At 28.4% G+C, this 15,316-nt stretch overlaps 2 protein-coding genes across 2 annotated transcripts in view; one reads left to right on the forward strand and one right to left on the reverse strand.

Annotated features, from left to right (window-relative positions):
• The window catches only part of LOC105620879, a 29,107-nt gene extending 19,101 nt beyond the window's left edge, over positions 1–10,006 (forward strand). The window contains exons 7-10 of the mRNA XM_012202355.1: positions 488–790; positions 9,027–9,183; positions 9,372–9,532; positions 9,681–10,006. Coding sequence (XP_012057745.1) covers positions 488–790; positions 9,027–9,183; positions 9,372–9,532; positions 9,681–10,006 — 947 coding nt within the window. The remainder of the gene's footprint in view (positions 1–487; positions 791–9,026; positions 9,184–9,371; positions 9,533–9,680) is intronic.
• A 1,632-nt stretch (positions 10,007–11,638) lies between these two features.
• On the reverse strand, positions 11,639–13,232 carry LOC105620880 (COMM domain-containing protein 10). Its single transcript, XM_012202357.1, has 3 exons — positions 13,204–13,232; positions 12,596–12,959; positions 11,639–12,039 (listed from the first exon to the last, which is right to left on the reverse strand). The coding sequence occupies exons 1-3, from the start codon at positions 13,230–13,232 to the stop codon at positions 11,839–11,841; spliced, it is 594 nt and encodes a 197-aa protein (XP_012057747.1). The 3' UTR covers positions 11,639–11,838.
• Positions 13,233–15,316: the final 2,084 nt, after the last annotated feature.

Consider the following 15,316-nt stretch of genomic DNA (forward strand, 5'->3'; position numbering starts at 1 on the left):
TTAAATTAATTAATTACTACTACTACTATATATATATAATAATAATAATAATAATAAATAATAATAATATATATATATATTATATTATATATATATATATATATATATATATATATATATATATATATATATATATATGTTTACATCGAAACTAACCACAGAAGTGGATTGATTTATACCTTGACATTTATATTCGACATATAAAAGTTAAAAATAACAAATTGTTATTTAAGGAATTGGATTATCATTATTCCTTTGATATCTAACAGTTTTATCTATAAATAAACAAAGAAAAAAGTTTCATGTTATTATTCAATTTTTTAATCTATTTTATGCATTGATTAACTGAAAAATGAACAGACCATCAAATCGAATCTGTCCTTACCTTTTTGGAAATTCGTTCTGATTTATCACAGTGGATTAATTTTCATTTTAATTTTTTACATTCTAATTCTGATTCTAACGTGTCGCTAACATCTCTTTCCAGAGGAAGTAAAGTTCTCAGAGCTGTCGCAGGATATCCAAATTTCTTCCGGAGGCAGCGTTCTGCTGCGCTGCGTGACGTCCTCGGCAGTGGAGCAGTGCCGGTGGTCACTCAACCCAGTCAATTCTAACACCACCGTGGTGGTGAAGCAGTTCCCAGCAGCCGGAAACGAGGCTCGCGATTGCAGCGTCCGGCTGAGCCATGCTCTCGCCGAGCAGGAAGGTCTATGGACCTGCGGTGCTAGGATACACGGCCAGCAGAACTATACGGATGCGCCACCCGCGAAGCTGAGCCTTCTCGAGCCAGGTATCATCGAGAATTAACAATAAGATGGTTGGTTTAGTGTCATTTCTTCATCGCTACAGTGAAGAAAGCACCATTAATCGATCGTCGCGCGATTCCGGTGCGCTCGGTCTAGGCTAAATTATGCGTCGTAAATCGCCATGGAATATTGTAAATTACAAATGATCTAAATACTCAGAGAATATAGAGGACTTAAGAGTACTGTGTTATTATTAATTCAGCGTTTGCCTATTTCCTTTTCAAATCGATCTTTTTAGTTGAATCTTTGAAGTGTATACGCAGCTTGTCTTTTTGTTTTTCATAGTATTTAGATCCTTCTTCTTAATTTACAGTATTCGATTATTATAATAAATGTTCTCGCATTCCACGCATCTTTAGTATTTAGATTCTACTTTTTAATTTACAGTCAATAGTTCTAAAAAATGTAATCGCATTCCATTCTTGCATTTGCGGAGACCTTGATTCATCATCAACTAAAAGAGATTTTGATTCTTGCGATTACTTTCATTTCATGGACTTTTAATCAATGACAGAAACGGACTGAATCGATAACATTTTACACGAGTACATAAAGTTCATCGGGGACGGCTTTATTCATTGAATATGTATTATATCCAAGGCGTCGCATTAGGATACAATAAATTTTCTCAGAGTGCCTTGCGTGAGAAGGATCTTGCGTGCAAGAAGCGCACATAAGGACCATATAAGCGATCCGTCACGTAGAAAAGGATGTCTCGCGTGTGGAAGAACTTGCATCTTCGGTTGCACCGGTCATATGTATATTTCATGAAACTCAAATTGACGGGCAACTATATATCACGTAATGGGAACTGTATCAAAAATAGCACAGATAATAATTTAATAGACATTATTGATATCAAACGACGTGGAAATTTTTTATTTCCTCCTTAACTTTCAAATCATTATTCACAGAAAGAAAGTTTTTGCTAGAATTTCAAAACTTTTTGCTGTATTACTCATCGTGTTTGAGTTTCCTACGTAATTACTTTGATAGTCCGATAAAATTATTTTTGGATCTATCTAAATTTTTAGATATTTTAGCAAAATCGTTCTTTCGTTTTTTATATCAAATCTGTAATTGTCATTTTCATGAAATATACTCAAGACTTTTGTTCCAAGCCTGGCTACAGTCGCGTCTCTGTGAAAATAAAATCGTAGGATGTATATATTATATACGTCCTTTGAATTTATTATTTACGATGAAAATCCATGGCCTTGTCGTGACGACTGTCGCAATAAACCGCGATCGTGAAAGCATCCAGACGAGCTGTATGAGTATGAGAACTGCACGTACCACGGTATATGTGTATAAGTGTATAGGCCATGGATTCTAAGACGCACGTCTTTGCAATTTAAATAAATGCGGTAAATAAAGCTTCTTCGACACGAGCATAATTTGGATCTCATGTCATAGCGGACAATCAGAAAACATTATTAACGAAATTAATAAGTTGTCAAAGAATTAGCAGTTTCTCTTAAAAAATTGATTGTGCAATTTTCTTTACAGAATTATTACAATCTTTATACTCAATATTAACAACAGAGATTATATAAAAATGAGAGACTTAATTTTACCAAATAAGTTTTTGATTCTTTTACTTTTTAAACAATTTGATACGTCTCGTTGCAGTAAGGAAAGTTAGTTTAAATATTTGCGAAGTTGGTTCGTGACGATAACTCAGTCCTCATTGGCCTCATTACGGCTACCTAGTCGTTCAACTGAAAGATAAACTGTGTATAACTCATCGTCCCACATCTGTTGTCCTCCAAGTGACGAGGATCCACGTTCGATAACGACGTTACGAGAAAGCAAATCCAATTGATTGTGGAACCTCAAATGTCTTGAAAATTATTATGGGTGGAAGGTGATAGATCTACATGTCTGATGAAGTTTTACTTTACTAGATTACCCACGGAAAGAAAGAGATTTTGCTGAAGTATCTAAAAATTTAGCTACTTATTATATTAGAAAATAATTTTGTTGGACTGTCAAAATGATTACAGTGAGTGCGAAAAGTATTCGTGCAGGAGAGGTATCTTTTAAAATCTTGTTTTTTAAAATAAACATTAATTAGCAAATATTTATTAACAAAAAATAAAATAGATTGTATATTTTTCAAGATTATTTTACCTAAAAGCAAGAAATAGAAGTACGCGTTACATACCATTACTTTTTATCATATTTTACTTTGTTGTCTTTTACTTTGTTACAATAACAATTTGATAATGACGTTATGAATTTTTCATAACGGTAATGATAACATTAGAGTTAGAAAAGTCAAACATTACTTGTAATACGAATTGGAAATATTACTCATTACTGAAAAAAGTAATATAATATTTTGTTAATAAAAAATTTCATCATAATTGCTAGAGTATTCAAATTTTTTGCAGCATTGCTCATTACGCTTGAGTTACATAATCATTTTGATAGTCCATCAAAATTATTTTCAAATCCGTATTTACTTAAATTTTTTAATATTTTAGTAGAATTGTTTTTTCGGTATAGATGAAGCGCGAGTGTTGCCAGGCTGTTCGCTGTCCACGTGTGTGCTAAAGAAACAATCGCGATCGATTTTATTGTATATCATAAAAGATGACTATACGAAAACGATTTCACGCCGCTTCGTCGATTAAGTTTTATCATCTGATTCGACATCTAACGATCGTTAAAAGGAAAAATCCTTTAGTATGTCTAAAATAGTAATTTTCGCGCTCTGTTTCAGGCAGTATTATATCTGATTAAGTAGAATACCCAAGCAGACAATATTTGTTTAAAAAACGTTTAGTCGAAATGTTTTTTATGCTGTATAAAAACGTGAATTAGACGTTATTAACATAAGACGTTATTAAATATAACGTTTATTAAAACGTCAAAATGTCTCGTATAAGAACCATATTCTAAACTAGTAAAAAATGCTTAATAAATGTTATAAACGTCTTATAAACTTTATTAAAAAACGTATCAAACTTTAAATGTTTATTTTCAGTTTATATGTTTATTATGTATACGATTTTTATAATGTTTATTAAACGTATTTTGAACGTTACAGTGTTGTTTGAATATAATAGCGTGATAAAGTTTAGAACTGCTAGTTTTGATGGATAATAAATTATTAATTATCGAGTATCGCCTGCACAGAAAGATTTTACTGAAGTATTTAAAAAAATTTAATTAGATATAAATCCGAAAATAATTTTCTGAAAGTGACTTTCTTCACTATATGCTGCAAAAATTTCTAATATTTTAATTAGAGCGTCCTATACAGGATGATTCAGAGTAACTCCGTGTCCTTGCAAAGACATGTTCCTAATTGAATTCTGAAGCGCTTTTTCTTTTACAAAAAGAAAGAATCTCCATAAGAGCCGATTTCGGCATTCTCCAGATTTCAAACAAATAAAAATCTATTTCTTGAGGTCAATTATATTCAATTAAAGTGATTTTATAGCTTAAATGGAACGATGATATTGTCATAGGAGTCTCTACAAGGCCAGTTTTCGACCTATTTCAATTTCATTTTAAATAATTGGAAACGTTTTATTATTGTAAAAATTATCGAAATCAGGTGATTTTAGCTTAAACGAACGTATTTAATACCTGTTATTTTGTAATTAATCAGCTTTATATACTCTTATGATTTCAATCTTTTCGGTGTATTTTATAGACATATATAGGAGACAATAAGCGTCGCCTAAAAAATCGGTTTGAAGTGTGCAGCACTTTTTATTGCTGTGTTACAAGATAACAGATGTCAAATACTGTTTAAGCTAAAATCATCTGATTTTGATTTGAATTCTTACAATAATAAAACGTTTCCGATTATTTAAAATGAAATAGACCGAAAACTGGCCTTATGGAGACTCCTATGGCAACACCATTGCTCCATTTAAACTAAAATCACTTTAATTGAATATAATTGATCTCAAGAAATAGATTTTTATTTGAACAAAATCTGGAGAATGCCGAAATCGATCCTTAAAGAGATTCCTCCTTTTATAAAGGAAAAATCGTCTCAGAATTCAGTTAGGAACACGTCTTCAGTTAGGAAGGTGTCTTTGCAAGGACACAGGATTATTTTGAATCACCAATTATTTTGACGGTCCAAGAATATTATTTTCAGATCTGTATCTAGCTAAATTCTTAGATACTTCTCAGCAAAATCTTTCTGTGCAATTCAGAAAAGAATTTTACATTAAAATTTTTTAATTATATACTTGTATTTTTTTTATCTTAGGCATATAAATTTGTTAAACTTGCCGAAAAATCGCTGGCATTCTCAGAAATTTCTTTTGAGAATTCTTGTGAATTTTTTCTTTGTGTTTTAGAATTCGGTGAAAAAAGTCGTATTTTTTAAAAATTTTATTGAGATTTTATAGTAGAAAATAAACTAAATGTAGCTGGTAATTGGATCTAAGAATTCAATTATTGGCTATCTGATTTTTTATTCGACATTTCGTCTTTCTGAAAAAAGAAATTTGTTGAAAAATAATGCATTTTTATTGAAGTTATAAAGATATTCATTTAGTATCCATATATACAAAAAATATGTATGTAATTTATGCGATTTAATCTTAAAATAAGATTAAATCATGCAAAACCCTGTAGAACAGAACGTGAAAAGTATATAAACGCGTTTTTCAATTACATTTATAGTGACAAGTACATCTTTTTAATATCATGCATATAAAGATCACGAAATTATCATTCGATTACGCATTACGTCATTTTTTGCTTTATCGCGGCATGTGTATCCATTTTTAATTTAATTATGTTGTCGTGCATTTGCATTTACTAGTATTAGATCATTTGTATTATCAAAGATGGTAGTGCTCATTATCGTTCATCATTCGAGATTCTCTGATAAACCATGAAATTTATCGGTTCGTTGTGTGCCACCTGGTAAACCACAAATTAACAATCTTATCGGCTTTTCTTGTTATCCCTAGAAATTAAGAAGGCTTCACATACAAGTTGTAATTAATTGCGATTTTTTTCCATGGTAATTCATCCACGCTATTATTATCGCCAAATTATTCTTTCGCATGCACATAAATTTATATGGCTATATGTGTTAAAAAACATTTTAACTTTAAAATTAGACACATATAAATTTGTTATTAAATAAAATTGAAATTTCGTTTCAAGAATTTTTCTGTTTAAAATAAAAAATAATAATGATATAATAAAAAAATATTTCTGCTTTTATTTATAATAAAGAAACAAGATTAAATAAATTACATGCAGTATAACATATATTATAATATAACACATATATTAGGTGTAAGTAAAAAGAAATCCATTTATTTTTGCATGAATGGAATAGAAAAAATAATGGATTTCTTTTTACTACACCTAATATAAGTTAAAAAGAAAAGGATTACAGACATAAATTAGTAAACAATAATGTCAATCAAAATCAAACACAAGGTGAATGCGTGTTAAATAGATTTTATTTTATAATATAACAAATTATAAACGGATACTTTTCAATATAGCAAAAGAAAATACAGAAACGGTTCAATACTGATTAGTCGTCATATAAAACGCAACTTTAAGAGAAAATAATCTGCGACAAGATTGTATAAAATATTTTTGTATAAGATATGTATTGTGTCCAAGCGCTTGTTTATTGAATTTCCAAATTAATGGAGAAAATATTTAAAAATTAAAAATAAAATGTACAAATTTTTTTTATAAGAATAATTCTAATTTACAAACGTCTAGGCAAATTGTAGTAACGAAAAACGAATCGCACACTCATGTGAAAGTCGTGATCAAACCGTGATATAAGTATATAAAAACATCTCAAAAGAAATATAATAAAGAGAAGGAAGCATCAAGTATTTGTAAATATATTTATTTACACACGTTCACCTTGTGTTTGGCAGTGATTGACATTATTATTTACTATTGGCATTAATTGATATTATTGTTTACTAGTAGATATAATAAAAAAAATGTTGAAGTAGCTATATTGCAAATAGCTATTAAAGAATAAATTAAAAATGAAAAGTTTATTATATTTCTTATTTTTTACATTCGTTCTTGATCATGGAATTATTTTCTTCGTTAAAAATATTTATTATTAGCAATGCCATTCACAATTTCCTATTTATATTTTTAACGGCGAGACTGCGTTTAAATGAGATTTTGCATTTAGTTAACAAACATTTTAGTTAAATAAAGCGCGAAATCAATTATTTTAAATTTTCGATATATGTATATAAATTAAAAATATTATATACAAGAAAAAATATTTTATACAAAAAGTTTCTCACATCGTATCTTGCATTATGTTGTCTACGAATTTATACAGATTACAGAAAAAAGATCAAATAACTAATTTTTCGTCTAACTTTAATTAAAATTAATTAGATAATTTGATAATATTTTCCAATAATGTTGCAATTGCTTATATTACTTTCTTAGTCTATTTTCAAATAATTGAATGATGATTTAGAACTCAATGTGCTCTTTATGAAATACATATATTTTGTATATATAAAAATATAGTAGAATCAATAAATAAGTTACAAATTAATAAAAAATTATCTAAATTAGAGTATTAAACGACGATAGATAAACACAAGCATTACTAACTGCGTCTCCCGTCCCACATTTCACATTATTTATTATAAAAAGTCATCATCCTTAAGTTAATATCGTGCTTTTATCTTTCATCATGTTTACTATTTAACTTGTGGTCGATTTTGATATATATCCGTTATATACAATTCATGATTATGACTTATGATTAGCCGCTAGTGCATTTAATACTAAGTAGGCAATTTTTAGCGTTAAGGTTTTAGCGTTCAGAAAATTCATGTTGGCGACGAGTAACATTCGCTCAGCTCGTTGATCAATAGTGCAAAGGCATCATCATGTCGTTTTAGGTTTCTAACTAATTAAATATTTCTTGAACCGTAAATTTTACTTTGAGGAGTTTCAAACAAATTTAATTTAAACTGACATAATTACAGAGGCAATTTAATTATCTGTTCAGTCACGAATGCAGATATTATATTTTACGTTAATGCTGTGCTTTACAAATAATTACGATGACAAAATATGCACGCGATCAAATTTGAGCAGCGATTCACTCGCAAAGTGTATGAATCTTCATGTGCCATTAAGTATCGTTAAGCACCGCGAGGTATTTGCGCGTCTTTGAGCGCGTTTTGAGTCTCTGAGTTGCTGTAAACTGTTTTTTTTTCTTTCTCGTCTAAATAAATAGTAATGTGAAAATGTCACAGCAACCTTCTCATTTCCATCATCCCGTTACTAACTACATTACAACTGAACCTGAAGGAGAAACTCTTTTCGAGTTTAAGGCGGCTGCCACAATTTTAATGCACAACACAAATAGCAATAATTAATCAAATATATCCACGGAAAAATATTGCAGGCGCTAATTTTTTAGAGAAATATGACATTTACGAAGAAGTTATATTATTATTACATTTAGTAAAGTCTATCGATTTCAAGCAACGCGGTAATAATACAAAACTATACACACATAAGTATATGAGATATTAGCTATAAATATATCTAATATTTTATATAAACCATCCTTATAATAACTTGACGTTTTAATATAGAAAATTATATAATATTTTTAATATTATAAAATTTCTACTTCACAGTTTACTTGTGACATTACGTCTTGCATTAAAATATTTGAATATTGTCTGATAAGTATAGCGCTTGAAATATTTCTTTTGGGATTTTTCTAATGTCATCAATGCACGCGAAATCAGCGTTGCACGATCTAACGATTTAAACATCTATCAAGCCACGACAGTCATCGATGCACAAACGTATGGTGGTTGGTGATCAAAATGGATAATCTGCACCGGAGATTTAGCGATTTTTGGTGAGTGGGAAACTTCAAAAACTGCTTTTCTGATGGTCTCAAGAAAAATCCACATTAAATTTGCCGCTTTAACAAAAAAGCGATTTTTAAAAACTCGAAAGTCTTAGAGAAAAACTTGTTCAATAAAAAAAATGTAATCATAAATATTTTAATATTTTTGGCACTTAAAATATTCGAGAGTTTACTATATAATGCTAAGCAAGATATAACATTAAATTTAACAATATGTAATTTGATGTACTTTTTTGATAAATATTTTTGATGAACTGTGGATTTTGATAAATCCTTGAGGCTGTAAGGATTAAAAAAAAGATCAATTCAAGAAATATCGATCGTTTTTTTAGAGCCCGTCACTATCGCAGTTTGGGCCGCACCTCACAAAATGGTCACTCTTGCGTGTAGAGTCGGAACTGTGTCATCGGAGGCCAAATGCCACTGGATTCACGCTCCAAATGTTCACGTATATCAAAACTCCAGCAGGCAGCTTGCAAAAAAAACGAGGTAACATCTTTTGTAATATATTACACACCGTGGAAAGTTTCGTGTCTTTTTTTTCCCCTATAATATATGAAAATCTTAAAATGAATCTTGAAAAAACGACACGAACTTTCCGCAGTACCTAATACATATTATATTGTCTTTCTTATTATGCATCCATTGTAACGCACTTTTCTTATGCCGTAATGCAGGCACAGTTTGCAAATGGATTACACTACAGGTGTATGCAAGTTAATTTTCAAACCGGATCACACTGATCTAGGACAATGGACCTGCCGATTTACGATCAACAATGATAATGCCGATGTCGAGATAGGAAACGCGACACTTATTTTGTTGAACACTTTAGCAGGTCTTTGCTTTCATGCACATATTTCGTTAGAAATCTCATTATTCATTTTTCATTTTATTAGTTTATTAGTTTTCCATTTTTATTATATCTTGTACATCCTTCTCGTAATACAAGAGATAATTTTTGATATGTTTTGTATCGCGTGCAGATGAAAAACTAGGATGGATTGTGGGGACTCTAACGGCCGTGGTCTTGTTTCTGATGATAATAGTAGTGGTGTTGGTGGTGTGTAAGGCGCGAATCTTTATCCATAAGACACCTGAAATCTTGGAAACTTTACCTCCTGAAAAAAGGAAACGAAGCGCGAGATCATGCAGAGAGAAATATACTGAGAATCAAGGAAAAATCAATTTTCAATTTGTTGAAGACAACAGTCACAGTTCGAGCCTTGAGAGCGTCCTGCCTAATAGAAGTCCGCGTGTGGAGAAAGCTCACGGAATACCATCTAAAACCTTCGAGAATGGTGTACTATAATATATTAATTATCAACATTTAAATTAGAGAAGCAAAAAGACTACGTTTTATAAAAGTTACAAATACTTGAAGAATGAACAAAAGTCAATATTTCGTATATATAATATGTATAGAACTACATTAGCAACTTTCATAAATTTGTGTAAATATATAATTTTACAAGTATTATATATGTATAATTAAAATAAGGATATATTCTTACAATTTTAACATTATTGTATATTTCTAACATATAAGAAATAATTACATAAAAACAGATGTATATATGCTTTCTTAAAAAATTCTGTAAATGTAATGTAAATTTAAGTCAATACTTTAGCTCTTTTCTATCGCGTCTAATTATTATCCTTTTTCCATGATGTTAAATAATCATCTCAATACATATTGTACCTTATTATATGATGCTCACAGTGTTCTCAGAAGTATTTCATTTTTATTGTTGATCAATGTTAAATAAGAAAAATTATCACTTAACATTGTAGCGTCAAATGGAACCTTTGTATTGTGAATGGCTCACAACTGATGGTCACATGTTTTAAATTGATAAAATAGCGCGTAAGATTATCAATTAATATTTATTGATTAAATACATTTTTGTAAAATTTTTCTTTAAAAGGAAAAGAATCATTATAATATATCCTTTTTGAATTTGTGTCAATATGTCTGTTATAAAAAAATATCACAAGTGGCTGCAATAATATTCTTTAACAATTCATATGTTGATAAAACATTACGCAAATTTATTAGTATAAATATAAATAGATGAAAGAATTTTATTAATTTTATAACGTTTGATGTTATCTTCAAAGAGAAAAGGCGCGATCATAACTGTAAAGTGTAGACATAATCGACCTCTTCCTATAGAAGTAATGCCAGCGAATGGCGTAGGATTGCGACAGAACACCAGCACAGACATTCTCTTTGTCTCATCGTGCATGTGTTGCAGCGAAACATGGCAGTTTACGATCGTTTTCATCATAAACAATAGTATTGGTAGCCATAAAAAATACCACAAAAACGTGTACAAGTCGACAATGATTTCTCAATGTATATTTTTTATTACTATCAAATTCATTTATATATAATGATGTAATTGCAATTGATAATTAATTACATTAAAATTTAATTACATTAATGTTCATAGGCATCTTAGATTGATCTCAATATTTTGATATCGACAAGCAGTAAAATCTGAAAAGTAGTAAAATCAATCAAGTATTAAATCTTAATTTTTTTTAATGAACAAGATAAATAAAGTTTTTGTAACAAAAATATAATAGTAAAAATGAAAATTAAAAATTTATAGAACTAAAACAAATTGGAATATTATTATATTAAATTATAAAGTGACCTGATAAGAAATGAGTTATGAAATTGAGACTTAATTGAAACATAACAGTAATAATTATTTTAAATTCATTTCATAAAGGTACGATTATATTTTATATATAAAGATGTGATTATATTTTCATAAATTTGTCGAGAAAATAAAAATATATATTTATCTAGAAGCTATATTTTGGTGTTTCATTATCACAGAATTAATTTACCAAAGATTTATCTTCATTGCGACAAAGATCATATTAAATTTGTTTTTAAAAAGCAGACGTCTGTATATGTATGCAAATAAAATTATTTTCACTGCAATTTATTAAAAAATATACAATATGTTAGAAAATAACTACAAAAATAAAATAACAGTAGCACGCACTTGTGATAATCTGATAAACATGTAAAAAAGCATGTTGCAAAATATATTTTTACATAATAAATTACACTATTGATTACTTATAGTATACAAGTATAGTATATAAATAACTACATTAATCATGTTATTTAAGAGCATCTAGCTGAATTTGGATTTTTTCTAAATTATAATAAAGTTCTGTTAATTGCTTCTTGTCAAACTCCATTGTTAATGTAGATGTCTTATCACCAATCAGATCTAGTTGGAGCAATGCTACAGGTCGTGCATCTTTGGAAATTGCAGAGGATGATGATTGCACATTTAAGCACCAGTTGATATCTTTCACCTTGTCAAATAAAAGAGGAATGTAGTTTAATAAATATAAATTACAAGAGATATATATAATACAGAATAAAAAAAAGATTGATATTTTTAGTCATTGAATATGTGTAATATTAATTTGTTATGAATATTAAACATTTTATTTTTTTGTTTTTGAATCATGGGCGATAGTCTTGAAATATTCTTGTATCAAAGAAATTAAAAATTAATTTCACATTAAATTGATTACATTTTAATATTATTGATATTAAATGAGTATTTAATAAAATTACAAGGAAATTATTTATAGATGAAAAATATCTCTCCAGCCAAAATTCAAACTTAGACTTTCCTACTTTCTAGGTAGTTTCTATGAACATCTTATTTCAAACACAAAGGTTTGTAGTGATATTTATCGTGACAAACAATAAATATTAAAAAGGATATTATTCATCATATAAAAAGGATATTATTTTTTAGTCGATATAGAAATATATGTATTCCTCTCTCAATCGCCCCATGATCAATGCGCACTAATTGTATAATTTGTCAAATATCTTTTTTTATCTATATTGAAATACCTGAATAGGAAAAATAGACTGTTGCCTTAGATTCTCTACAATGCCCTTTCCATAAGTCATCCAAGCATTTGTAAAGATTGACATTTTTTCTTCGTCTAATTTAAAATTATCTTTTATAATTGCTTCCATAACAGATGGTTTGACAACGCTACATGCAGCCTGCGTGTAGATAGATGTAATAGTATCCAGCAAAAGAGTTAATTCATCTTTCGTCAGATCTAAGGAAACTAACAGCTTTTCCTCTTCCTCTTCATTGAATACCTTCGTGTCAATGCTCGACTGTAAGGTCTGGCATATGCGGTTAACAAGAAGCCGGAATTTGCTATTATCCACTCGAGCCACTATCTTCAAACCCTGCTCCAGTCTGTTAAAACAATAATACAGATAAATTTGCATATTACTGATAAGATTAATAACAAAAAAATTAAAAAGTTGTTACACTAAGGTAATGTGCTATATTCAGCTAATATAAAGCTAATATAAAGCATAGCATGAAAATAACAAAAATAAGATCATTTTTGGCGCTTGTAAGTTTGTTTTATTGGCAGTCTTTTATGTTGTTATTAACTATCATAGTTTATATGTTAATAATATTTTAACGCATATACTTTGAAGTTATGTTGATCCAAGCAGCCATCTTATAGGTGAGATGAATTTTTATCATTTTTCACATAACATCTAGTTGTTATGTCATAAATCCATTTCTCTTCGAAAAAAAGTCTTGAAAAATTGAAGCTCCATTCATGTAATGTTAAGAATTTCTAACATTCTTGATTTGCTAAACGTCACTAAACACTAAGCATACTCATACTAGTTCATGCTTTAACTGGCTTTAACCATAGATTATATATGTTTAGATACTTTTATCTTACTTTGGTAAGATACTGCACAAGTTCTACATGATCTACACTCGACTGCAATACAGCGATCTCTTGATTTTCCTGGTTTTTCATCTCGAATATTATAGCAAGCGGAGGATAAGCGAAGAAATAATATTTCTTTGCTTATCTTCCGCTTGCTATAATATTTTTATAGGATCGAATTATGCATATTTGATTATAAAAAATTTAATAGATAAAAATATGACATATTTCTTATCTTAATCAATTAGTAAAATGCAGTTTTAATTTTTTATTTTAAATTCTTTAAGAAAAACGGTTATATATAATTTATTGAAGATGATATTGCCGATTATAAACATTATAATTATGATATAATTTTTCTGCATTTTTAGACGTAATAAAAAAAATATGGATCTGTCCAAAATATGGATGAGCCCACAATTATTTCGAGAAATATATTTGTAATTTTTATTCTATCGACTTTTAATAATAATAGAAAATCACAATTATTTCGAACACTCACAACAATTTATAAAAAAAAAAGCTTTGCAAACTATTCACTATAATTTACACTTTGTCCGCGAAAATAATGAAATCTATTAATAGAAATATAATGATAGATTACAGAAACTGAGCAGAAACTAGCTGTTATTTCGTAACCGTTTAAATGATTATGAAATGACAGATCAATTTCTGCTGACAAACTAATAGCATGTACTACTAACATTTTGTTTACTGAATATAAGTTCTATTCTTCATTTAAAATATTTCTCATATTATAATGTTAATCGTAAAAATTTATGATAATTATTTATGTAATATAATTTTATTAATAATAAATATTTAAAGTTTGAAAGAGAGAAATGTCCTGAATGTCCTGAGAATCCTTGAATCATGAAATTTGATCTTTTATAATTAAGGATACAAATTATAGCATCATTCCGTGAAAAATAGAAATAAGCTTAAACTCAAATTTGATCTTCCGTGGAGATTCAGTAAGATGCTTTATCATTTTTTCCTATAAAAATTGCAATTGTAATGAAGAGGAAAATAAAGTTCGCATAATTACAGACTTTTTCAGGAGGCTAAGAATTGATTTAGACTACAGTTCATTAACTAAGAAGAAATATAGAGAACCATCTTTATTTGTATTAGCTGTTGAACACATTTTACCATTTTTTAATCTTAAACATACATGTTATTACCCTCACTGATCGACAGTTATATTTATTACATACGAAGCAAAAATGACATTGAAAATTATAAGAACTATTGTCACATTGTCACCGAAAAATAAGATAGTGGAACTTTTTGAAACTAACGCATTACAAACTAAAAGAAATGATGATTTACATATGACAATTATTTAAAAGTTTTGAATAACATGCAAATCAAATTAATTTGAATTAATTACAGCAAACGAAATCAATTTTAATCGTAATATTTTGGCTTTATGTCCAATTGCAGTTTCTAATTATTGAATGACTGTCATTAATATACTTGTTTTATACATTATTAGCAAAATTCAAAACAAATCTTTTTTCATTCAACATTTCTATACATACATAGGTACATGTGAGAATCGAGGTAAGGAAAATTTTATATATATATACATACATACATATATATATATATATATATATATATATATGTGTATAATATGCAATTATAATAAAAAGAAATATTTTCTTTCAATTTTTAAAAAGAAGTCACAAGTTTGACACAAATTCATATTATGGATTTAAACAATATTCTTTTCAAAAATATTCTTTGTCCTTTGAAAAAAAAAAAAATAAAGATTATTCATAAACTAACATACTAAGTAATTAGTTAAGTTAAATTATAATACATTTAATTCCAAACTAAAAAAAATTTAAAA

Source organism: Atta cephalotes (genome assembly GCF_000143395.1).
Source record: "Atta cephalotes unplaced genomic scaffold scaffold00030, whole genome shotgun sequence".
In the NCBI taxonomy this organism is placed as follows: Eukaryota; Metazoa; Arthropoda; class Insecta; order Hymenoptera; family Formicidae; genus Atta; species Atta cephalotes.